Here is a 26,595-nt window from a genome sequence, read left to right on the forward strand (position 1 = left end):
TTAAGGTAAATTTTCTTTTTCTTTGCTATTCTGAGTATATCTACAAGGTGTGATGAAAGTATATGGTAAATGTTTAAAAGGTTTTGTTTGTTTTTTTGTGTCGAGGATCGAACTCAGGACCTTGCACTTGCAAAAGGCAGGCAGTAGCACCACTGAGTCAAATTCCCAGCCCAAAAGATTTTTTTTTTAAATGTGTTACAGTAAAAAACACATTGCTATTAAATCTTCCTGACTTCAAACACACATATCCCATTGTTCTTTTTTTTTTTTGGTACCTAGGATCAAACGTGGGACCTTGCGCTTTTAAGACAGGCAGCAAAACCGTTGACCTAATTCTCAGCCCTGTTCTTGCCACTTTCTAAAGCAATTCTGGAAGTTTTTCATGATTGCCTTTATGAGATATGATCAAAAACACAGTGGGTGCTGCTGCTGAGTGCCATCCAGCAGAAAGGCAGGCTTGTAGAACTATTACATGTGTCTTTATCTACCTTATTCACATGGTATCATGTGACTTTTGGCTTTTCCCCAAAATCAAAATGACCATATAAGGTAAATGTTTCGAATTGATCTGGACATTGAGGTAGCCACTAAAGATAACTTAATGAAAGAGAACCTGCAGAACTGCTTCAGAAAGTGGCAGGACAAGTGTGTTTGAAGCAAGGGGGGTGTGTTTTGAGGAAGATTAATGGAAGTATATCTTTCACTATAATAAATTTTTAAAACTTAAGCATTCAGCATAGTTTTTGATAATACCTCATATGACTGTGACCCAGCCCACTTTGGAATTTATTCCAGAGGAAGTGAGCTTTTTATAGCTGGACTGTCATAAGGTTTCTGTCCACTCATCTGTCTTTCCAATGTCTTTTATTTATTTCCCTGTTTTCAGAGAGCTGCTGTTAATAGAGACTTCTCAGCCACAAGATGGTGCCCCAGAGTAGTTAACTAAGATTTTTTTTTCTTGAGCCCCCCACCTTCACTTGATATTACTAAAGTAAGGGCTGTGTATCTCAGCCACTGTATAGCTACAAAACCCAGTTGTTGTTTTTTAAGCTTTGTCTTCCTATCTGCGTGGAAACTTAGCCAACCAATATCAAAAAGCATTTTTGTTTGAATTTTTTTGTGTCTTTATTATAACTGAGAATTCATACGGAAATTTTTTAATTGGTATCCTAGTTAATAGGTCCAGTTGCCATTTTATATCTGAACTCATTGAAAATAACCTGTAATTTTAGCATAGTCTTAAAAAAGGAGTAAGTGGAGTCCATGGCAGTGGCATACACCCAAGTACTTGGGAGGCTGAGGCAGGAGGATGACTAGTTCAAAGCCAGCTGGGAAATTTAGTGACACCCTTATTTAAAAAAGAGAGAGAGAGAGTAAGTATATTCTAAAACGGTGCATTATTTTTGCCTTTTCAGGCATCGGAATCCATGAACCATACTTTTTGGTATAAATGTTCTTCATTATTAGCTCAATTTTTAAAATAATAGATTATGACTCAAAATAATGTTGGGCATATGTTTCAGCTCACTCTGTAGTTGAGACTAACCTGGAACTCACTATGTAGCTCAGGCTGGTCTGGAACTCACAGTGATCCTCCTGCCTCAGCCTCCTGATTGCTGGGATTACAGGTGTGCGCCACCATGCCCGGCAAAAAAATGTTTATTAACCATTTTCAGTACTGGATATGTATTTTCCTTCTAGCTCTGATAGTTGAGTAGGAAAAATATTAGGCATTCCCTCACTCAAAGCATAAATTTTTGTGTTATTTTTGTAATAACTCCACAGTTCTTACACATAGACAGGACTGGGAAAAAAAAGAAGCCATTATTCCTAGCTTCACAGGAAACAGATGTTATTTTATCAGTTGTAAAGCTTTGGGTTAGGGGCTGCCATACTGCTCTTTATTCTTTTCTACTTGAGTTAATACTAGCTCACATTTATTGGACCAGTATGTCCAATCTGTCTTAATTTAGAACTAATTTTCAAAAATTTAGAACTAATGATTAGGGATAATAAAGACAGTTACTCCTTTCTAAAAAATAATAAGATGAGTAATACAGAAAAGTAGATGAAAATCCAACATAAATATATAGGATATATAAATATACAAAGGTTTATCTACTTGGGTTGAAACAACAGTGGGAATGTATAGGAATAAAATCCTATCCATCTTGAGGCTCCTAATCTCTATTCTGGTGGGTTCGAGGGGCCTCTGTTTGACAATAACTGAACTTACCTATGTTTAGAAACCCAACCCTGGATTTAATGTGACCTGACCAGGAGATAGGTGTTAGGGAAACAATTTCTTCAATCTTTCAAGATGGAAACTTATTAAGGACTCTTTTCTTACCCCTTACCAGATAAGAGAGCTTCACCATGATGTGGCCAGTTAGAAGAATCACTCTGAGATTTTTCCTTTGACCTTTTGGTGCTGACTTTGTGTTTTTTAGCTCTTGGATGTTGTGTCTCTACTGGCCAAGCAGAATCTACAACTGCTGGTGCTGGGCCGGAAGCACATGCTAAAACAATGTGCCCAGTGGAGAAGGCATGAGATGGAAAAAGTGCAAGAGCAAGCCCACTGTTTTTTTGCTGATAATATGTAAGTATTGGATCCAGTTGTTAACTTGTTTAATTACCTACTTTTGCCACTTTAAAAAAAAATGCATGTAATAGGGTCAGGGATTTAGCTCAGTGGTTCTGCCGCCTTCTTCACATGTGCAAGGTCCTGAGTTCGATCCCTGGTACAAATAAATAAATAAATGCATGTAATAAACCAGGTATTCTTGTGCATAGCAGTAATCCCAGTACTCTGGAAGGCTAAGGTGGGAGGATCACAAGTTTGAGGCTAGCCTGGGAAACTTAGCAAGACCTTGTCTCAAAACAAAAACTGAGAGGGTGGGGCAAGGTAGAGGGCTAGGATGTAGCTCAGTGCAAGGGCCCTGGTTTAATCACCAGTACCATAAAAACAAAGGGTATATGTGGACTCATTCTCATTTTTAAAAAAAAGATTCGAGGCAGCGTATTACAAAAATAGTTTCTGCAGCAGAATACATTTAAATCAGGATAAAGGAGAAATAGGAGAAGGATAAGTCAGAGAGCTTATTACACATGCACAGAGTATGTCCTGTGACATTCTAAGTCAGTCATTTAGCAAATACTCAACAAATATGAGCACTTTATCTGTTTTTAGTGAATAACACTAAGTCCCTGCGTCCTGGACTTGCACTAATCAGGTGAGCAGAGAAACAGCAGTGTTGTTCCAGGCAGTGATCATTAGTGCTGTGAGTACGAGATGCCAGAGTAGGCAGGAAGGGTCAGGGAATTAGCATTCCCTCTCCTCAGCGCCTGCTGGGGTTTTCCTTGGTGTCCACCAGCCACTGACTTCTGGGTAGTTTATAATAATCATCTCTGAGGTCATATGAGTCAAGAATCCACAGGCACCTACAACAAAAGAAGGAAAATTAGCAAAAGCACAGTGAACTTTCTGTCTTCTATCTTCAGTCTTCTGGCATGTGTGTGATTGTGTCCTTTCTCCTGCCTGGTTCAGCTCAGAGGATGACCCGTTCCTTTTGTACGCCACACTGAACTCAGGGAATCACTGCAAGTTTATCACCAATGACCTGATGCGAGACCATAAAGCCTGTCTGCTTGATGCCAAGACCCAACACCTGTTCTTTAAGTGGCAGCAGGGACACCAGCTGGCAATTAGAAGAGTGTCTCCAAGATCACACATAACCTTTCAGGTATGGCTTCCATTCTTCATGTGATGTTAACAGAGTCGGGTAGACAGTAATAATGTAGTGTTGTTTTTGTTTTTTTTAATGTGACCCTCAATTTTTCTCAGTTTTAGATTGATATTTGGCATTAACCAATTCCTAAAAACAGCGTCTGTCACAGCAGAAGTTTTCATGGGCCATACCCAGATTAATTGACATTTTGAAAGTTCTTAGGTGTCATCAGTTTGTGACTGTAATTCTGTCATCCGTTAAAACTCTCATACGTGTTTTTCATTTCTCTGTTTATTTACAGCAGCTCAAATTCCTCATCCCTATGGTTGGTCACAAGTCCAGTAAACTCATAACCCACTCCAGTAGGGTCTCAGTGGAGTTCTCCTTTACTGGTTTAGATGCCTGTAGCACAAGGATGCCTCTTACGTGAAAGTGAAGGGAAAAAGTTATTGCCGAGAAATATATTAGCCCATGGTAAAATATGGTCTGGTGATCAGAAAATGTACAGGAGATGTGAAGATGAGATGTTCCTCAAAGCATGCAGAGTGTTAGCCAGAGACAGTTTCACTCTATAGTTCAGGCTGGCCTTGAACTCACTATGTAGACCAGGCTGGTCTTGAACTGGCAATCCTCCTTCCTCTTTCACCCAAAGGTTGGAATTATAGGAGTGGGCCACTGCACCCAGCTTATATTCTTTTCCTTTTGTTTTGTTTTGGGTACCAAGATTGAACTCATGACCTTGCACTTGAGAGGCAGGCTTGGTGCCACTGAGCTAAATCCTCAGCCTCCCAGTTTGTATTCTCAAATATTGCTAAGAGAATAGATTTTTAAATGTTTTCTCAACAAAAAATGATAAAATGATGAGGTATCTTAAATATTTATTCGCTCATTATTGCCATTCCACAACATACACATATTTCAAGATACCATATACACAGTAAATATAAGTAATTTTCACTTGTTGATTTTAAAAACAAAAATATGCAAAGCAAATTTATAGGAAATACCATATCGAAGTGATACCAAAGAACTTCCATCCACAAAATTAGGACTGTATCAGAGGAAATGATACAGGACAACTGAGCTGGTTTCCTCATAAACAACAACAAAAAGGAAAAATAGGGATGGGAAAGGACAATCTATATTAGTAGAGTTAAGAGATATCTCAACCTATCATGTGTAATAACCTTGTTTTAATTCCTATTCAAACAAAAGAACTGTAAAATATATGTATACAAGTGTAATAATTGCGAAAACACAAACTAATTCTTCTGTTTCATTATTTTTGTTGTGTTTGGTGCCTTTCACTTGCTCTGCAGCTGAGCTGTTCCTTCAGCCAGGAATCATTACTTTTTATGTGTAATAGTGATGGTACTCTTACATTTGCAAAATAAATCTTCTATCTTTTCCAGTTACACACTGAAATAATTCAGAAGTGAGATGCGGGATTTACTTAAAATAATATTGGATAGGGAGGGTGGGGCATGGCTGAGTAGGTTGGCTATAAATGAGTTGAGGTTGAAGCTAGGTGATGGGCACGTGAGAGTTCATTATTACTAATTTTCTACTTTAGTATACTTGAAATTTTTCACACATAAAGCCAATAAAGGCAACAAGAGGATTCTATAACTTGTAAGTGTGATGCCCCTAGGATATTCAAGGTCCTTAACCTTGAAAATGAACCTGCCCAAAAAGGAGCCTTTCATACCCATCTTCTGATGCTGTCTTCACAAAGTTAGCTACTCTTTGAAAATCCACTGTTGGCCACGTATGGTGATGCACGCCTGTAATCCCAGCACTCGGGAGGCTGAGGCAAGAGGATTTCTGCAAGTTGAAGGCCAGCCTGGGCTACATAGTGAATTCAAGGCTACCTGAATTATATAGTACCTGGGAAATACATACTGAGACCCTGTCACAGAAACATACAAAATTTAAAAAATAAACAAGGGATGGAGGTGTAGTCTAGTCCAAAAGCCCTGGGTTCAAACTCCAGTACTATTAAAAAAAAATAAAATAAATGAAACTCCAGTGTTAACTAAGATAGGGAGTATTCCTCCAAAGCAAGCTGACAAGTTTTCTGAAAAGAAAGGGAAACCATGCAGGTGACAGGAGACCTTTAACTATTACTTTCACTGTTTGGCTCTCTTTTTCATTCAACAGCATAGTCCCTGCTATGATACGATCGTGCAGACAACCGGAGACTCCTGGCACATACCGTATGATGAAGACCTGGTGGAAAGGTACTCCTATGAAGTGCCAACCAAATGGCTGTGCCTCCAGCGGAAGGTGTGAAGACCCCTCCTCACCCTGTGCTGAGTTTGCCTTCACCCGCTCTCTTGGCTGCTGGCAGAGCTCTGAAGTCCATGCTTGTTTAGGGCATTTCCTCTGCCCTGAAGCAAAAGTTTACTGTCCCTGGCCGCATTCCCCGACGCTCGTGTTAGAGGCTAACCCAGAAGTGGTCAGTGCGGAGGAAGCTTTGCTCCTGCAGTCCTACGGTTCCGCTTAGCTTGTGTGCTTCTGGTATCTGTTTTGCTGCTTCACACTTCACCTTCTAGGCCACGAACTGCTGCTGCTTCATTTTATATTCCAATTACAAATACTCTTTCAAATTGCATCAACATTTTGTGAACTTTTTTTTAAAAGAGTTGGAATCTTGGGGCCAGGGATTTAGCTCAGTGGTTCCGGCTTCTGCCTCGCAAGAACAGGACCCAAGTTCAATTCCCAGTACCAAAAGAGAGAGAGAGAGAGAGAGAGAGAGAGTGAGTGTCCCAGACTGGCCCTGAGCTCTTAGGCTTACGTGACCCTCTTGCCTCAGCTTCCCAAATAACTGGGACTACAGTTATGTACTGCAGCACCCAGCTTTGAACAGTATTAATTGCATCACTTGCTGTGAGGAATTTCTGAAGTATACAAATTTTTTTTATTTAATCTTTTGTTTGTTTGTTTGTTTTTTGAGACAGGGTCTCACTATTTAGTTGAGACTGACCTGGAACTCACTGTGTAGCCCAGGCTGGTCTCGAACTCACAGTGATCCTCCTGCCTCAGCCTCCTGAGTGCTGGGATTACTGGCGTGCGCCACCATGCCTGGCTTAATCAGTTTTAATAACATGACTAAATTTTAATAGTTGCTTCTTTTTTGTAGCCCTTGCTAGTGAGCTCATCTCACTGGCCCTAGCTTTAGCTGAAAATGTTTATGTCTGCCGTTTATGATACTTCCTTACCCTTACAGTATGATTTAATAATTCAAGGACAGGCAAAACTAGATCTGCAGATGTAGATCAGCAGTAGAGCCCTTGCCTAGAATCTTCAAGGCCCAAAGTTTAATCCCCAGTACTGCAAATACAAACAAAAAAACAGATGGTATGGTGATAAAAATCAGAATAGTGGTTGCCCAAGGAAAGGGACATCGAGAACTTCCTGCGGGTGGTAGAGAGTCCAGTATATGATCTGGGTAATGATAACAAAGCTGCATGTGGACATTAACCCAAATTCATTGCACTGAGTTGGTGCAATGCATAATCCAAGCTACTTAGAGGCTGAGAGGAGGATGGAAAGTTCAAACAAGACCATGTCTCAAAATGAAAAACAGGACAGGACTGGGAATGTAGTAGCTTGATGATAGAGCACTTGCATAGCACGTGCATGCTCCTAGGTTCAGTCCCCAGGGGGGAAAAAAAATTAATTATACTGAACACTTAAAATCAGTGCAGTGACATGCACACAGATATACCTCAAAACCAGGACAGCGTCCAGGCATGGGGGTGCACACCTGTAATTCCAGCACTTGGGAGGCTGAGGCAGGAGGATCACTCTGAGTTCAGGGCCAGCCTAAACTACATAGTAAGACTTTGTCTCAAAAACAAAACAAAAAAAACCCATGATAGCATAGAAAAGATTATTATTTGCAAGAAATAAACAATCACTTCATTTATATGAAACAAGTAAGGTTTTATTCACAGAGACACAATGCAGAAAAAAATATCCAGGAGAGATTATTCCATCTTACCCATTTACTGACTCAGCGCCAGCACTCCAGATGAGAAGAAGTTTTCTAGGAAAGTGCTTGTTAGTGGAGAGCACTGAAAGGTGCCAAGAATCAGAAAGCTCTCATTCATCCAATCGGCTTATTTGCTAAATTTCAAAAACTATATATTTAACTCTGTAGACTGCATATATTTACCTGTAAGGACCCTGAGATATGTAGAAAACTTTGCTTTCAGCAAGCAAAAGAACAATTTATTAAAAGCTCACCCCAAAGCCTCATGAAATTTCCTGAGAAGGAGCACTTAGAGATGGGGAAAGATCCTGAATTTTAGAGCTGGGGTGAACCTCAAAGGCCATAAAGTCCAGTGGTCACTTTGTAGAGATGAGAGACAGACCCAAAAAGATGATTCTCCTTCCCTGAACCCCACTGCTAGTTAGGGAGATGTTTCAGCCAGAGCCTTCCTCCTGGATTCCTACTCAAACATTCCTTCTCCCAGTGGACACTGCGATTTAGACTGGAGTAGTTCATAGTAACAGATGGACAGCACATCCCACCTCTAGGTTTAAAAATGTTACCGTTACGCATTTAAGTGAACTCAAGTACCTCTTAGGGTCCAAGTATCATGGGACACCCACCAGCTCAGAGAACAAAGAGAAAATTCCTATTTTTTTTTGACAGGGTCTCGCTATGTAATTCATGCTGGCCTTGAACTTTCAGGGATCCTCCTGCCTCAGCCTTCCAAGTGCTGGGATTATAGGCGTGCACCCCCACACCCAGCAGAAATTACATTTTTAAAGAATTCTTTTACACTGTAACTTCTGTTATGGTTAATTGAGGTGTATCTGTCCTTTGTCCAGGAATGGGGGAACCTTGCAGGGCTGCTCTGAGTAAGTCACATTGCCAGTGACCCTGAGGGAGAAGAGCACTTTAGGCTGCCTGTCTGTGTTCTCCTCACTGACCTGAAACAAAAGCTACCTGTCAAGCAAGGTCTGAAATACAGTGAGAAAAAGGAATTCTTTAAGAAGTTGTGTACTTAGCCAGGGGTGGCAGCACCCGCCTGTAGTTCCCACACTGAGACTGAGGCAGGAGGATCCCTACTTTGAGCCTGGCCAATTTAGCATGACCCTGTTTCAAAATTTAGAAATAAGTAAAATAAGCCAGGGGTGGTGGCACATGCCAGTAATCTCAGCACTCTGGAAGGCTAAGGCAGGAGGATGACCCAGCATGGGTAATTTAGCCACTTGCCTCAAAATTTTAAAAAAGGGCTGGGGAGGTAGCTCAATATGAATGCCCTGAATTCAATTCACAGTGCTACAAAGTAGTAATAATAATATGATAGTAAAAATAAGGCTGAGGATGTAACTCAAAGTGAAGGACTGGATTGAGTACTCAGTACTACCAAAAAAACAAAACTGTGCTCTAGATTGATAGAATTCTTCACGTCATGAACAGGGAAGGCTTTGAAAGGGCATTGATTCTGCCGCTTGAAACTGGGAGGGGGATTTACTCAGAAAGGGGATATTCTTTAGAAGTACCTAAAAGTACTCTTAAAATCCTCTGTCCTTCCCTCTGGCATTCTCCCGAATTTATCCTGTCTCCTCTTGTTCTTCTCAGACCCAATAAAGAGAAAATCTTATGGGAAAAGCCAGAGTTCATTCTCTTAGGACTGCGCTGGGACTACCTCATCAGCTAGGGTGCCCTATTCTTTGGTTTTGTTGTTGTTTTTGTTTTTTGGTACCAGGGATCGAACTCAGGTCCTCGCACTTGCAGGGTGCCTTATTCTTTATACGAAGTTTTTCTCTGCACTTCTATGCAATTACTGATCCCTTGGTCTAGCTCCAACAGGTCTTTCACTTATTTTTAACTGTCCTTGGATACTTTAAAAGTATCATTAGTGTTCACATTAGTTTTTTTTCCGGATAGCTTCATGCTTCACCTTTTTATTTTGTTTTGTTTGGTTTGGTTTTTTGTTTTTGTTTTTGTTCTTTTTGAGACAGGTTCTCACTATGTAGTTGAGACTGACCTAGAACTCACTGTGTAGCCCAGGCTGGTTTTAAACTCATAGCAATCCTCCTGGCTCAGCCTCCTGAGTGCTGGGATTTCAGGCGTGCACCGCCACGCCCAGCTCATGCTTCTTCACCTTTTTTGAGATAAGTTTTTGCTGTGTTTTTTAGGCTAATATTGAACTCCTGGACTCAACAGATTCTTCTGCCTCAGCCTCTGGAGCAGCTGAGACTAAAGGCCCACTGTACCTAGCTCCTGATAGTTTCATTCTAAAGCAGGGGTAGAAAGAAGAGTGTATTATATATAAGCACCTGAATTCTGGTCCACCATGGGGCATCTTCATTTGCTAAGAAAAAATTTTTAAAAATCTAAATCATTGGGGCATTTGGGGAGAAGCTAAATGGAGCCCACATCTGGTATCTCTGCCTGTCCTTCATCAGTTCAGAATTGACAGGCTAAAAGGCATTGGAAGGTGTTTTCGTGGGGACGATCGACAATATGGAAACGCACCCCTGATGGAATAGTGGGATGCAGGCCTGAGCATTTGGAATTCCAGTGAAGAGACGAGGCAGCTCCTGGAGCCCACAAGGAAGGAGCAAGGTCTCCAGATGAAATACAGGACTCTCAGGAAAATTTGAATTAATTTTTAGAAGTATGCTTCAGATGTTGCAGGGATGTGCTGCTGTACTGTTGGCCTGTAAGTCACATTTAGCAGGCATCCTGTGTTTATATTTGTGAGGTCTGGCTATCGTGAGTGAGGATGAAAGGAGAGAAGGGATACTAGGAAGGAGGCATTAGTACCACCTGGCAGCCCTACAGGAGACAGAATTAGGAAGGAAGTTTTGACACTTGGGAGGGAAAGGGGGAGAAGGGAAAGAAAACTACTTTCTCCCTGCCCTGTCCCAGCCAGTGACAAGTGGTCAGTTTAAACCTGTACCATATAAACAGAGTTCCACTTGGAGATCTGCCGAGGGGAAGGCAGAGAAGATAGCAGGATAAAAGAAAACACAAGAGGGCCGGGGATTTAGCTTAGTTGTTTGGCCTCCAGCCTCACAAGCACAAGGTCCCAAGTTTGATCCCTGGTACCCCCCAACCAAAAAAATCATGGAGAAAGAAAACAAGAGAACACAGATAAGCAAATGTAATAAATCTTGAGAAACAGTCTTTAATTTTTTCACATCATCTCCATTCTATGCTGTCTCAAGGTTTCCTGAAGTCCTCTCTACTCAAGTTTGTTCTTTCTCAGCAACATTTGATCTGACAGGCACTTCCAGAGACTGCCACATACACAGTGTGCTTTCAACTGGGAACTGGATGAACAGGAAGTCAACTATCTAGCTAACAGCTAAAAATAGTGCACTAGAGTGCACTCAGATGAATACTTATCAAAAAGATTGAGTTATTAAGATAACCATAATTTCTTATAAAGAACAAGCTGGGCATGGTGGCGCACACCTGTAATCCCAGCACTCGGGAGGCTGAAGCAGGAGGATGCTATGAGTTCAAGACCAGCCTGGGCTACATAGTGAGTCTCAGGTCAGTCTCAACTGCATAGTGAGACCAAAACTAATAGTAAGAATAATAATAATAACATGAAGGGTTTTTGGTAGCTCTAACAAGAAATTTAATGTGGAGTTCAACTACATTGAAATGCTTACCCCACTTAATCGTTCTGGTGCTACTTAAAATCACATCTAAGAAGCAAACACTTGGGAGACCCACTAGTAGGGACTTTGATATCTAATATGTTAGAGAAATTCATTTTCAAGAGGCCAGGTCAAATTGGCCTTACCACTCTCAACTAGGCTAGACTGTTATTACCAAATTAAGCCCACATCTAAATATTTAAAGTCTTTCTATGACTACATAGATGAGAACATCCGTGTCATGTTGGGTGACAATGGAATTCCCTGACAGTTCTGGCCACTTGGCTCTTCTGGAGCACTGTGGAGTCCTGGGCTGGAGAATGGGATAGAGCTTTCACCCTCACAAAACAGGCCCCTTTGGCGATGGCTATGGCAAGCCTCCGAAAAGGTAAGTCTCACCCAGACTTGTTACCTAAGATGAACTGTATTACTGTTTCTTTAGAAATAAATCATTCTCTTTTTTTGTTTGTTTGTTTTTTGAGACAGAGTCTCACTATGTAGTCAGGCTGACCTTGAAGTCACTATGTATCTCAGCCTGTCCTGAACTCCCAGCAAGCCTCCTGCCTCAGCCTCCGGGCCTCCCAAGTACTGGGATTACAGGTGTGTGCTACCACACCTAGCTGAAATAAATCATTTTTTATTTTTATTTTTTCCTCTTTTCAGTGACCTTGCTCTAGAATCTAAGGGTTATATTTTTTTTCTGTCATCTTCCCACAGCTGAACAGTCAATTATTATTGTTTTTATATACATATATTCCTATTTTTCTGTACATATACACCCATTTTTTAAAGGATTTGGTTGGGGATTTAGCTAGGTGGCATGGTGCTTGCCTTGCAAGCGCACGGTCCTGAGTTTGATCCCTGGTACCACTAAATAAATAAATAAATAAAGAAGGATCATTCTCTGTAAACTTGCAAAATGCTTTTTTTTAACCTGACAAAAAATGAAAACTTACTTGTTCATTTAGTCTCTACCACTTCTTCCTCGTGTATTCTATTATGCAACCATAGTAAGTAAATTCATATAAAAAGTCAGTTTAAATAGGGCTTTGCTGTATACCATAAAGTGTTATTCACATAGCTGTACACTCAGACTTCTATGCAAGGCTTGCTTGTGATCAGAAGAAAATTTGTGTTCCAGGAAGCTGTGTTCCTGATAATAGTTATTGGCTCAAACTAAAGGTCATAACCTTTGGCTCTTAGTCCATTCTGGCAGGAGTGGTCAAATCCTTGATGAAATGGGTCTTTTCCAAGCCAAGCTCTCTGATCTCTAGCTCCTAAAGAAATAAACTCTGATCAGACCATGTTCTGATTCTGAAGAGACTGTTTAAAGAAGGATTGCTGCCTTACACAGATAAAAGCTTTTTGCTTTTTTGCTTTTTTACAGCCAACCGTGTGATCCTTTTTGTTCACAGATATGCCAAAGGAAGTTTATGTTTGGAAATTAGTATTGAACAGTTTGTGCTTTACAAATGTCAACAGGGCATATTATCACACAGATTACAACTCCATTCACGTTTTGTTCTCATTCTGAACTTATACTGATGAGTTCAGGGCTTCCTTGAGATAGCCAACCTGGATCTTTTAGAGTACTTAAAACTACTTTCGTTTCAGGATTTCAGATTTTAAAGGTGGACCACAATCCCCATACCTGCCCCATTCCCTCAACCCAGCCAGCAATTCCTTGACCAGTTCTCAGGGCTGTCCCTTCCAAGCCAAGGCCTCTAGTGCCCCTCCCGCCTGGCTTCTGTTGCTCCCCTCCTCCACCTCCGCTGCTCAAAGCATGCATGAGAGCAGTGCACATTCTTTCATTCTCTTCCTGTGGTGCCTGTCTTTTCCATTGTGCTCCCTGTATAACGCTACTTCTGGACAAGTCATGAAATCACACTGTTGGAACTTCATTCTCATTTGAAGATCCTTGTTTCATCTTGCATTACTTTCCTGAAGGAGCTCTCCCAACCTCTGCAATCTCAAGGCTGAGAAAGCTGAAAGGACAGCTACTTGGGAGCCTTGTATTCTCTTCCCTGTTAATGGGCTATGGAAGTACTTCTGAAACTTGAATGGGCCGTACTGTCACTTGAGGATCCGAATTAAAATGCTAGTTTCTGGGTAGGGGTGTAGATCAGTGGAAGAGCGTGTGCTTAGCGTGTGCAAAGCCTTGGGTTCAATCCCCATATCTAGTCTTCTAATGGGATAGACTCATTTGGTCTTTGTACATTTTGTATAAATGGGGCCTGGGGATTTAGCTCAGTGGTATCAGACCTGCCTTGTAAGCGCAAAGGTCCAAGTTAGATTCACAGTACAAAAAAACCCCAAAAAATAGCAACAACAACAACAAAAAACCCAGTTTATATAATTGGAGTCCTTCAGGGTGACTGTCATGTGTCTGGCTTCTTTTAGCATTACATGAGGTTGATCCGTGTTGTTGTGTGTAGTACTCACTTCGGCGGCACGTATACCATGTTGTTGCATGTAGTTTTATTTCATTCATTTCCATGACTCCATAATGTTCTATAGTGTGTATCCATTTTACTACTGCTTTTTGGGGGTGTGTCTCATTATGTAGCCCAGCCTGTCCTGGCTTCATCTTGACAAACCATTTTACTGTTGACAGTCAGTTTCAGTTTTTCTCTTTTACAAATAGTCGTGCTGTGAAGAAAGTATTGCCTTTAATAATGGGGCAAGGAACTCTTTAAAATCCTTGCAGATTAATCCCAGCACTTAGAAGGCTGAGGCAGGAAGATCCCCGAGAGTTCAAGATCAGCCTACGCCTACCCAACATAGTGAGTTGGAGGCTAGTCTGGACTACATAGTGAGATCCTCTGTGTTTTCAGTTCCCATTACTACCATCGCAATTGAAGCCTTTAAAAACGCTCACACGGGCTGGGAATTTGGCTCAGTGGTTCTGCCACCTGCCTTGCAAGTGTAAGGGACTAAGTTCGATCCTGGTACCAAAAAAAAAAAGGATTAAAAAAAAAACTTTCACATGGACTTTTAACCACAGCCTTCTCATTGATATCCCCAGTTAAATTCAGCATAAATATGGCCACCAGGTTTATCTGTCCAAAGCATGATTCTAATTATACCACTGCCCTTGCTTGAAAACATTCATGCTCTCCCCACTGCCTTCCAACCAGAGTTTAAACTGCTTAGTCTAGCATTCAAGGGTTCTTTCTCTCAAGCTAGTCAAGCCAGTCAAACCATGCCATTGCCTAGCTTGCCCTGAATACAGATCTTTGTTTTCCTCCTCTGCTTCTCCACTCACCTTTGCCTGCTCAGAGGGTCATTTCCCTATCTGCAGGGCTGCTGCCAACTCCTTCTGTATCATAGACTGCCTCCTTTTAGCTTTGCTTTCATTCGTGCCCCTGAAGTCTGGCAGGGACCCCTCTGGTTCCTCTGTGTGTCCCCTAGAGCTGCTATCCCAACTTATTGCCCATGGAAAAGGCTCAGTAAATGTTGAAGTATTTTGCAGAAGTCGTTTGCAAATGTCTTCCTGATTTTTACCTCTAGTGCCCACTTCTCCTTGGAGTAAATTCCCCTCTTGCTCCTTGGTATTTTGCCACCTAGGAACCTAGTCTGCGGTGTCTAATTCTTCACTGATCCTCAAGAAAAATGATGGCTTCTCAATAGCACCCTCTATAATCATACTGCTTAACAGGCCTCCCTCTCCCTAGGTCTTAAAAATTGATTGATTAGGCATCTGCTGTGCATATGGCACTGTGATAACTGGAGTAAAACTTGCCATACTCTTGTAACACATCATTGCAGTTTTTCATCTTTGGGGTGCTTTAATGTCTGGCTCTGTGGTTACTGGTTATTTTGTTTTTTGTTTTGCTTTGGTTTTTTTTTTATATCGGGGATCAAACTCAAGACCTTGTGCTTGCAAGGCAGGCGTGGTGCCACTGAGCTAAATTCCTAGCCCTGGTTGGTTTTTGAAACTTGTTTCACCACTGTGAATGAAATAAATATACTCTGAGTAAAGTTTGGAAATCTCAGCTGAGACCCATCAAGTTATTCCAAGTAAGCAGAAGAGCCGGGCGTGGTGGAGCACACCTATAATCCCAGCACTCGGGAGGCTCAGGCAGGAGGATCGCTGTGAGTTCAAGACCAGCCTGGGCTACATAATGAGTTCCAGGTCAGTCTCAACTACATAGTGAGACCCTGTCTCAAAAAACCAAAAAACAAACAAAACAAAGCAAGCAGAAGATAAAAGTGGAGCACTTTCTTCCTTTCCCATCAACAACTAGATACTCAAGGATTAGTTCCTAAATTAATGATGGAAGATCGTGGTTAAAATGATTAAAAAAACAAAAAACCTCATTCATTTGCATTCTCTTTCCTCTCAATTACCGGAAGAGAACTTGGTTCTTCTGAGATGATATACTTTTGTGGTAAGAAAATAGGAATTAGAGGAAGCCAATTAGAAAACCTCTAGGAAGAGGAAGTGCCTCTAGGCTGAAGGGAGGGCTGCTGAGTCTTATTTCCTCTCTGTTCTTGACTCACACTCTTGGTGCCTGACCAGAATCTGTGCCTCCCTTTCCCCTACCTGACCAGAGAGCAGGGTGGGGAAGGAGCAGAGTGAATAGAGTCTAAATCGAATTCACAAAGATAATAAGATGCAGGGAAACTACATGTCAGTGAGAAGCTCAGTGAACTGATTGGTACCTGCTGTCCTAACCCCATCCGCATTATCCTGGGTGAGACTGCTTATGTCTCACCCGGGGAACTGGGTGGGTAGGAACTGACGGCCTTCTAAATTAGGAAGTGTTTCATTTCTGAATAATAGCATGTGCATGCAGGTCTGTGCAGTACTTGGCTTCTTTTCTAGGGATAGATCAAAGCAAAATAGTCAACACTGAGCCTTACTCATCAGCACTCCTTCCTTTCACAAAGAGTAGCTTAATTCAAGTCTACTAATACGTGGTTACTTGCACTGCCATTTATTAACTCTACACCTTGAAAGTGAGTGCAGAACACTCCCTTATTTCAGCAAAGAAACCGAGGTTGTGGTCACCAGGCAGTCTGTGGCAAGGCTCAGCTTCAACCCAGTGCTTCTGATACTCAGAGCAAAGCCTGACCGTGATCGGGGCACAGGAACTTATGTCTCTCTTCTCCGTCTTATTTTTCACTGGAACATTTGTTGTCCTCTCAAACTATGAAAGGCTTCTGGTGTTGTCATGCCTAAGGGGAAGTTGTGTGTTGAAAACCACCAACAATTAAGCCCAAGCCAGCAGGGGACTTCTAGTGCCTTTTCCAGTGTTCTGGGGAGACCCATCAGAATTCTCGGTGTTTTGCTGTTACTGGCTTCCAGAAGCAAGACACCAGCTAAGCCCTGGGTCTTCATTTAAACAGACTTTGTAAAACAAGAAAAACATCAGAACTTTAAGAGGATAATACTGAAATTGTGATAGCTAAAACTCAAGGGTAAACTAAAAAGCTAAGCATTTTGGCTCTATAGGAGTTCATGGATAATTATATTTAAATGTCTGTTGGGTTTAAATAATAAAAGTTTATTTCCTTTTGCATCAAGGGATAGTATTTATCATTTTGGAGAATGGCTAGATAATCCAAGCACAGAATTAAATTAACTAGTAAGGAAGACAGTGGCACAGGAGGAGAATGATGCTTGCATAACACATGTGTTGATAGACACTATATTGCACTCACTACTGGTTTTGGAGGGTAGGAGAACCACACTAGATGTTATGGACAGGGGCCAGCAGAGTGTTGCTTTTCTGGCATCTGGTTAAGTAAGGTGTCTGAAGGACTTGTGAACTGAAGCATAATGATGTTGTTGTCTCACTAAATCACAGAAATTATACCCCAGCTCATATCTGGTGCTTCCATTTGTCCCTCTCCTTTGTCCCTAAATTACAGATGTAGAGTACCAAGAAGTCATTGTTTTGTGCTCCTAAACTCACTCAGAATTACTGTACTCCTAGGTAGCCAACCATAGCTACTGAGGAACAGAAAGAACTATAGGACCAAGATTAATCTAACAAAGATTATTTTTAAAAAATACAAATAGGGTAAGGTTCTTGCCCCCAGGGAATCCTCCGAGGAGGCTCTGGATTGTGAAAGACTGGCCAGGGAGTCGGGTATGGGCTTCGTTCCCTCTCACTGTCCACCCAGAGATGCTACATTCCTAGCTCTGTCCTGGCCAGGACTGCCCTTTGGGCTCCTTAATGTCAGGGAACCCTGACTGTCCTGATACTTTATTACCAATATCTGTGACCAACGGGGCATGTGCTTCAGTGCCTGCTGGTAGCATGTGCAAGCATAGATAGCCCTCATTTTCTCTTCCCTGGCTCATGGAAGCTGCCAGCAGAATATGTTGAGCCAAGGGCTGTGTTCTTATCTTTCCTTCAGATACCATGTGATTTGGCAGTTGTGCAGTCACTGGGAATCTACACTGTCACTTTCTACCTCTGCCTGGTGTGTAACCCCTACCTCCACACCTACTCCGGGGCAGAATGTGAGCCTTGCTAAATAGAGGCCCCAGGAGATTTTCCAAGACTCACGAGATGTCAAGTCATCTCTGAAATTTTTCAAAAACCCAGAAAGTCATTTCAAAAAGTCTAACTAGGTGGCCCCACAGAGAGGAAGATCAAACTTTCCACAAAGACACAGCAAATCTGTTGCACAGGCTTCTTTCTGTTCCAGCTACAGAGGTACTGTGCCCAGACTTCAGTGAAAGCTCCTGGCCCAGGGGAAGTCCACCAGGCTGAGTAGTTTACCTGCTGCCTGGCAACAGATGGCAGATATTCATGAAGTCTGTTTCCAGGGGGATTTCCCTTTGCAATAGAATTGCAAAGGTTTTTCTGACAAGAGTTCCCAGAGGAAAATCATTTGCCTCTGTGGAAAAATCTCAAATTTGGATTTCTCATTTAGTCGTATTTTCAAATAAAGAAATTTTAATATAACCTGAGTTGAACTCGTCACATGGCACCCCTGAATGTTGACCACGTGAGGAATTCCTTGTCTGTAGAACATGCCACTTCTGGGCTGAAAAGCTGGGGAAGAAACTTAATTTTCTTTTTGGCATAGATTAGGAAAACTTAAGAGACTAAATGTGCTGAAGTCTCTTACTGGCCTCAGCGGATGAAGTGAGCTGATAGTGTTAATTCAAATTTAAGAATTACCTGAATCTTGGTCTGTGTAGATTTACAATCTACATTATTAGAAAAGCAGACAGCTTTTACAGTTCCATGTGTGGACACAGGCTCCCCCACACCCATTAGTTACTGAACTTTGTAAACTGGGATTGTAACATTACAATGCTTTGTTGCACCAATTTTATAAACTTTACAGTACAATACTTGTTACTTTTCTGAGGCAACCAAAGGTATATTTCTCAGGGTTTTTGCTGCCTTCTTTAGCAGCATTTCATGGTTATTTTATACATTTGTAATGGAAAAAAATAAACCAGATTGAAAATTCTTTTAAAAATCTTAAACCATGTACCAACTTCTTGGTTGAAATTGTGTAGGATAAGTTAAATTGCATTCTTTTAATCAATATGAGTATATTTCTGTAAGCCTAGTTATGTTGAAATAAAGTTGTGAAAAGCAAAAAATAAATTTAATAGAAGACCTGAATAGTGACAATGCATGTTCTATGATTTAAACATTTACATTTTTAAATTTTTATTTATTTATTTGTTTGTTTTTGTTGGTGGTGGTGGTACTGGAGATTTAAGTCAGGACCTTTGTACTAAGCTACATCTCTAGCCCTTTAAATTTAAAAAAAAAAATTTTTTTTTAAATTTAGAGACAGGGTGTCATTGGGTTGCCCACAATGGGCTTGCAATCCTTTTGCCCTAGCCTCTCAGAGTACTGGTATTACAGGTATGTGCCACCAGCAGGCCTGGCAAGACTGAAGTCCTAATTCAACTTGCAATGTGTGTTTGTACTAAAATTGAAGTTGAAGACTGGCGTGGTGGTGCACACCTATGTGGGAGGCTGAGGCAGCAGGATTGCAAGTTTGAGCCTAGTCCAGGCAATTTAGTGAAATAGCAAGATCCTGCCTCAAAATAAAGCATAAGAGGGTGGGGTACCTGGGGATTTAGCTCAATGCAAAGGCCCTGGCTGAGGTGAATCCCCAACACACACACACACACACACACACACACACACACACACACACACACACACGTATGCACATACAATTGAAGTTGATTCCTTCCAGGAAGAATATTTGAGTATGTGCCATCCCAAATCATATCCCTCTTTCACAAACTACTTTAAATACAACCTTAAGAGGTGATGTTCAGATGTATGAAATAATTCTCATATCCTGCAGGGTGTGTGATTTAAAATGTCCCATCACCATAAGGCAGTGAATGTCTAGAGTCATGTCTACATGGGAAGCAAAGCATTGCAACTATGAAAATAAGTCTTAGTTGTTTCCTTTCTATAGTTTTCAGTTCATTTTAACAGCTATATATTGAACTGTTGTAAGCCAAGCCCCATGCCAGGTTAGTGAAGGAAACAGAAATGAAAAGCACCTAATCTCTTTCCAGTCACTCTTTGGCAAATCCCAGATATACACCTCTTTAAATTAACCCATGTGATTGCCAATATTTGACCTAGTCACGGATGTGAAAACAGCCATCTTGGGCTGGGGAGATAGCTCAGTAGCAGAGGGCTTGCCTAGCACACATGGAAGGCCCTAGGTGCAATCTCTAGCATAGCCAGCAAAGGTGGGCATCATCTCATGTAGTTTAAAATGATGAAAGATTCAAATTATATGCACTGGACATACGAGGGAGAAAGCAGATGTGGACTTCTTAGAAGAGCTTATGGGGGCCAGGATTTAGCCTAGTGGCATGACTGCCTCGTAAGCACAAGGTCCTGTGTTTGACCCTGGTACGGGGTGGGGTGAACTGATGGGAAGGAACTGTGGCGCCAAAGGGAGGAGACAGCTACCGGGAGCCTTGAGCAGTGATCCAGCTGTGGGACCCAGAGAAGTGCTGTGCAGTGTAACCAGGAATAGACCAGAAAGATATAAGGAAAGAGAAGGTGGAAAAGACAGATCAACTTCCTGACAGGTTTAAATGCTGAAGAACAGATTTTATTAAGTAGATATAGAGCCCCAAAGGAATCTAGGGAAAAACAAAAAACCAACCCAATGAGATGCTGCTTTTAAGATGACACCAAAAATGTGGATAGGTCAAACAGAGACTGGACTGTGCCAGGGAAATTGTAAAGGGTCTAACTGTGCCAGTGGGAATAAAAAGCAGGCAGGAGAGTCACCGCATAGCAACAATAACAGTATTCAGTAACATGGATGGCAAGGTGACAGCATGAAGAGACGCAATTTAATGAATATTTATTATGTGCTAAGTACTTTGTTAAGCACTTTTTTCCCTTCTGTCATTTAATATTCAGAACAGCCCCAAGATGTGAATTTTATTATCCATATTTAACAGAGAATCCAGATTTAGGAAGATTGCAAAAGGTCCCTGTTGCAAACTGATTTAAATTTAAATTCAGGTTTAAATAGGGATGGAGTCCATCTTAATATATGCTTGGCATTGTTAAATGTGTCTGAGCTTTCTCAGTGAAAAAAATAGATTCTTGCCCATTCATGGAGCTTACAGTAGGGGTGGAAAGACAGTAAACAATAAATAAAATTATGAATTACAAAACGGAGAAAAAAGAGCAGATTAAAGTCGAGGTAAATGGAGGCAGAGTGGGGAAGTACTGAGGAATTAAGATGGCTGTAAAGTTTGGGCTCTGAGTTCTTGGAAAGTGGTACAAAGGGGACAGGAACTGGCTTGAGCAGGAAGCGATGAGAATAAGGCACTCTGTTTCAATTCTTTCAGATTGTGAAATACCATGTGCCTCAATGTGAGAAATATCCCATAGGCCATTAGGAATGATTCAGTTCCAAAGAAAGACCCAGCTTGAGACCTAAATTTGGAAGACAGCAGCATACAGCAGGCTGTTGAAGCTCAAGGGACTAAAGGAGCTCATCTTCCTAGCAGCCTTACAGAGAACTCTCTGTTCACGACTATTTGGCAAACTGTAAGAATTACACTACATCGTGAACTCAAAAAGTCAGGAGTAGACTGGGGGTTTAGGTCAGTGGTTCCGCCGCCTGCCTCGCAAGCGCAAGTACCTGAGTTCGATCCCTGGTACAAAAAAAAAAAGTCAGGAGTTGATCCTGAAAGCAGGGACCTGAACCAGAACCAAGTGCTGCAAAGCAAGGGACAACTTTTATCAGTCTACTTACTTGGGAATTACAGCTGGAAAGAACCAGAGAGTCCACGAGCATTTACTATTCTTTTTAAGCCATGTTTCAGTTTTGGACTTTCTTTTTCCGATTAACAAAACAGACATTTATTTTTTTAAAGCATTTTTGAGAAATTGGAATTTCTTTATGAGGTACTTACACGTTTTGTTTGAAAGTGGAAAGTGAGTTTAGGAGAAAGTACAATAGCGATCTGAACCCCTACTTAAGTACAGCAAGCATGAAAGTACCACAAACCATCTTTATCTAGGGAAAAAAAACTAGCCTCACATTGGGTTTTGCGCTTTATATTCATTAAACAGGAGTGGAGTGTGCCTGGAGTAAAGTCAAAATAGGGGAAATTTTACAATTTGAAAAGCCACATGCTGTTTTCCGGGAGCTACCTGCCTACTCGTAATTACTCTCATTAATAAAACACTTGCCTGCTGGAAACCCCATCCCTTCGGATCTTGTTCACTATCATTCAGAGCCGCTTAACCTCAGGATACCCCTAATGCCCATATTTCGTGCCACTTTTAAAACAAAACATTGTCGGGATTACTGTCCAAAGGAAGATCTCGCCAGGAGAGAAGAAAATTCTGTTCTTTCCAGTGGCTGTAGGAAGCGCCCCTCGGTGCCTACATCATCCGTCGCTACTCCTGCAGCTGCAGCACTGTCCTCCGCCGCAGGGAGTGGCAGGTGAGGTGGGTTAGGCGGACACGGTGGACTTAAAGCGACAAAGCTAAAGAGAGACGCGTGGTTACAGAGCCCATTTAGGTCACTCTGATAGGCAAATCACTACTCCACGTCTCCCAAAAAAGCTTTTTCGTTGCTGCAGCAATTTACTTTCTGCACGAACGTCCTAAACACCACAACCCAAACTTCACCTCGTAGCCTCAGCCCTCTAAGAAGTGCAAGCGCAGCGGAAAGGCCCGCGGAACGCTCTGTGCCGCCCCGCGACCTCCTGGTCTCGCCCTCCTCGGGGAGGTGGGGCCTCGGAAGTCTCCGAGTTTGAATGGATGACTAAACTGTTGGTTTGGCCCGCGAGAGCGGAAGAAGCCAGGCCGGTGCCCCGGAAGCAGTCACTGCAACTTCCGGGTGGTGCCTGTACCCCTGGTGCGGGAGCCGAGGGACCTGGAGACTGTTTGAAGTAGTAGGTGCACCAACATGTCCCGAGGTTCCAGCGCTGGGTTTGACCGCCACATTACCATTTTTTCGCCCGAGGGTCGGCTCTACCAAGTAGGTGAGTGAACCAGGTCTGTCTGGGGTCCACCCGAATTGCCCTGTCATGGTTCGGCCTGAAGCAAGCGGCCGCGGCTAGAGGTTAGCCTGGTCTAAAGCAGGGCCAGATCTAGGAAGGGAGAAGGGCCGAGGCTAGGTTGAGCCCGGTGTTGTCCCCGCACCTGTTAAGCTCAAAGGCTGCAAGCTCGAGTCGACTCGGGGCGAGCGCCGCACCGTCCGAACACAATAGAGACTGAAGCAAGGTACGATTGTGATTTTGCCTCTGGCATCCTGGGGGCCCGTTCAGTTCCTTCTACCCTGGGCAGGCCCAGCCTCTTTCCTAAGGAGTAGTTTGTTTAATCTCCAACTAAGTTGCCTCTGCTGCTTTCCTTTGTTTGCAGCATGGACGTCTTAACCTATGCTTAACTCCAGGCTAGTATTCAGGACCTCCTCTAGGGAGTACACACACCCTCTCCCTTACTGAAGCCCGCAGCTTATGGGAGTGACACATACGTAACCAAACAGAAAGTGCCAGTGTACAAAGTATCTACAGGGTCCAAGACCATTTTTGCAAAACTAGTAGAATGAGTGGCTCTCAGTTATAAAGATGCTCTTGAAACTCCATTCCTCATTTTACCCCTTTTAAGATATTTGAATATTCTTTATCTTTCAAGAGCTTGTTCTGAATTGTAGATGAGGTACAGTGTACTAGCTGTTTACTGTAGAACAGCAATAGTGAAATAAACCGAAACTAGTTAACATTTGTTTCGTATAATATTTATTTTGTTGAATTGAAATAGTAAAGTTTAGGTTATTATCATAAGGCAGACTTTGACTTCTTGCCAGATAATTTAGAGCCAGAAGAACCTCAGGTAAGCCAGGTGTAGTGGTGTACACCTGTGATCCCAGTACTCCGGAGGCTGAGGCAGAAGGATTACAACTTTAAGGCCAGCTTGGGCTACATAACAAGACCCTGTCTGAAAAAAACTGGGGGGAAAAAGCCTGATTTACATCTGGTCTATGATAGTTTTTTGTTTTTAGTAAGTTTAGTACTTCCAGTGCCTTTGCAAACAGTAATATAATCATGAGGTTTGGAAATGATAAGTAGAGAATTTGTCTATATCTGAGGTTCTGTTCACCTTAAAATTTAAAAATAAGCTTAAAGATGACATAATGAAACTGATCCACTGAATTACTATATACTTTGTTTAGTGTGGCAAGGAACGACGTCATATTGAGTACTTCAGTAACTCTTTTAACTTCAGTTCAGAAATATAACTGTCCTCAAGGATTTTTCATTTGTAGTGTTTTATTCCTGAGTTTTAAAGGACTTTGCTATATTAGACTATTGCTTTGAGTATTCTGCTTTGTGCTTGTTAATTTGTGAATAGAAAACCACACTCGACCTATACCTTGCTTCTGTTTACTGTACTATGGAATCAAGCCATAAAACATAGTCTTTAATGCTTCCCAGATATGGTGAAAAGAAAAGTTCTAGTGTCATTTTACTAGGATTTGAAAAAGAACATAGTTCCAAACAAGTTTAATATCTAGACAGAGTGATTTTAATCTCTGCTTTGTTGAATAAATATAACTCCCTCTGTTATTCAAGCCATTAATTAGACATTGTTAAGAAAAAGAAAGTGAAAGAATATTTAGGATGAGCAAGCAGTATAGTGAAGCATTCTGGATCTCTCCCTGCTCTGCTTCCTGCAGGTCCACTTGGGCAAGTTAGATGAGCTTTGCCTTAGTTTTTGTTTGCAAAATTGGGCTAGTAATTTCTTTCTTATGAGGTTGTTTGAGGATTCAATAAGGCAGTGTACATAGAGTGCTTTAGTGTATGTGCCACATATTAAATACTCAGAGTTATTAGATGTCTGTTTAATTCCTCAGCTTTGCATGTGTATGTGGGTGTATTATATATGTAACATAAATGCTGTTTATTAGTTTATAAAACTAATAATCTTTAAAGTCCTTCCAAGACAAAACATCTAAAAATAGGTAAGTGTGAGCTGTTGACATTAACAACTAAAAAGTATGAAAATTGGATCATGTGAAGGGAAGGAAAGATTAATGGAAAAGAACGTTTATTGTCTTCCATAGTTGAAACTCAAAGGATAAATGTCAGAGTTGGGGGTAAAACTTAGTAATGGAGTTCTTACTTTGCATGCCCAAGGATCTGGATTCCATCCCAGCACATATATACATGTGGGTACAATGCTAACCACAATTATAAACATAACTTAAAATATTGATGGTGTTTGCTCCTAAGAAGTAGGGAGGCTTTTTTTTTACACTATACTCTCTGATGACTATTGAAAAAAAGTTTAGCTTGTGTATAAGTTTTGTGTATGTACTTGTGTGTATTAAAGATTTTTGAGACCTAGGTTTGAAATTTCATTCAGTGATGGGGATGTAGGTCAGTGGTGGAGTATTGCCTAGTAAGTGTGAAGGCCTGGGTTCATTCTCCAGCACTTTGACAGCAGTTAATTTTAGGGCACCTAATTTATATGTAACATCATCATGTTGTATACTTTAAATATACATGACTTTTTTTTTTTAATCTAGTTTCAGGAATTCCCCAAGTTACCAGTGGGTAACCTGAGGCTGTAGTGGACCAAATTAACCCCAACTACTTTTAGCCCTCTGTTCTACTTGCTGATACTTTGCTATGGTAAAGGAGAAGAGGATCATTCACTTGTATTTTCCTGTCAGGTGGATGTGTGGACCTGGTCTCTCTGTGTAGTTCAAACTGGCTTGGAACTCACTGTGTAGCCCAGGCTGGCCTCCTCAACTCACAGTAATCCTCCTGCCTCAGCCTCCTGAGTGGTTTGATTACAAGTGTGTGACACCACATCTGGCTGCCTGATAGAGAGAAATGGACTGATAAAGATAGATTAGAAAGGACAGTTTTTAAATAAAATATATAGAAATAGCATTGCTCAGTGAAGTTAGATTTCCTGAGTTAGAGTCCTAGCTCCATAACAGCTGTGAGAACTTTTTTGCATTTGTAGAATGGAGATGATCCCACCTAGCATATAGCACTTAGAACAGTGCCAAGCATATAATAAGCACGTAGATGTTTCTTATCTTTTTCTTTCTCCCAATACTAGAAATTGCATCCAGGACCTTTGCAATGAGCTACATCCCCAGCCCTTTTTATTTTACTTTGAGACAAAGTCTTACTAAGTTGCCCAAGCTGGGCTTGAACTTGTGATCCTCTTGCTCAGCCTCCCAGAGTGCTGAGTTTACAGGTGTGTGCCATCATGCACAGCTGCACTTAAGTGTTTCTGTAAGCAATGCTGTTAGAAGAAACAAGTGGCTGATATAAACGAAGACTGAAATTTCACAAATAAATGAGCTAAGAAGTACAGTTATATGTTACTTAACAATGGGGATACAATCAGTGCCTGGTTGATCTTATTGTGCAACCATCCTAGAGTACATTTGCACAAACTAAAATGGTACTGCATTTTTTGGTGACACAGTCTTAGGGGACCACAGTTGTTTATTTGGTCCATTACATTTATGCCATTCATTGGTGACCAAAATGTTATCCAGTGCATGATTATGTTTACCATTTGCCTGTTTGTATGTGAGTATGACTCAGGATTGAACCCGGGGTCTCAATAAATTACGCAGGCTGTCCTTGAATTCGTAATCCTACTGCCTCCTGAGCCTCTGGGATTAATAGGCATGGGCTGTCCTGGATCTAATTGTCTCCTTTGTAATTGAAAAACTTTTTTTTTTTTTTTTTTTTTTTTTTTTTTTTTTTTTT

General features: G+C 41.4%; 2 protein-coding genes across 3 annotated transcripts in view; both read left to right on the forward strand.

Moving 5' to 3' along the window:
- The window catches only part of Prorp (protein only RNase P catalytic subunit), a 101,180-nt gene extending 94,770 nt beyond the window's left edge, over window positions 1-6,410 (forward strand). The window contains exons 6-8 of the mRNA XM_010633608.3: window positions 2,451-2,599; window positions 3,548-3,743; window positions 5,889-6,410. Of these exons, the coding sequence (XP_010631910.1) occupies window positions 2,451-2,599; window positions 3,548-3,743; window positions 5,889-6,020 (477 nt within the window). The 3' untranslated portion in view covers window positions 6,021-6,410. The remainder of the gene's footprint in view (window positions 1-2,450; window positions 2,600-3,547; window positions 3,744-5,888) is intronic.
- A 4,905-nt stretch (window positions 6,411-11,315) lies between these two features.
- Window positions 11,316-26,595, forward strand: part of Psma6 (proteasome 20S subunit alpha 6) — a 31,968-nt gene continuing 16,688 nt past the window's right edge. The window contains exon 1 of one of the 2 annotated variants that reach the window (XM_010633614.3): window positions 11,316-11,751. In XM_010633614.3, the coding sequence (XP_010631916.1) occupies window positions 11,727-11,751 (25 nt within the window). In that variant the 5' untranslated portion in view covers window positions 11,316-11,726. Of the gene's footprint in view, window positions 11,752-22,668; window positions 22,840-26,595 lie in introns of those variants that run through there. The other variant, XM_010633613.3, reaches the window with a different exon arrangement.

The sequence above is a fragment of the Fukomys damarensis genome, unplaced genomic scaffold (assembly GCF_012274545.1).
Source record: "Fukomys damarensis isolate Sample0158 unplaced genomic scaffold, DMR_v1.0_HiC HiC_scaffold_17, whole genome shotgun sequence".
Lineage (NCBI taxonomy): Eukaryota > Metazoa > Chordata > Mammalia > Rodentia > Bathyergidae > Fukomys > Fukomys damarensis.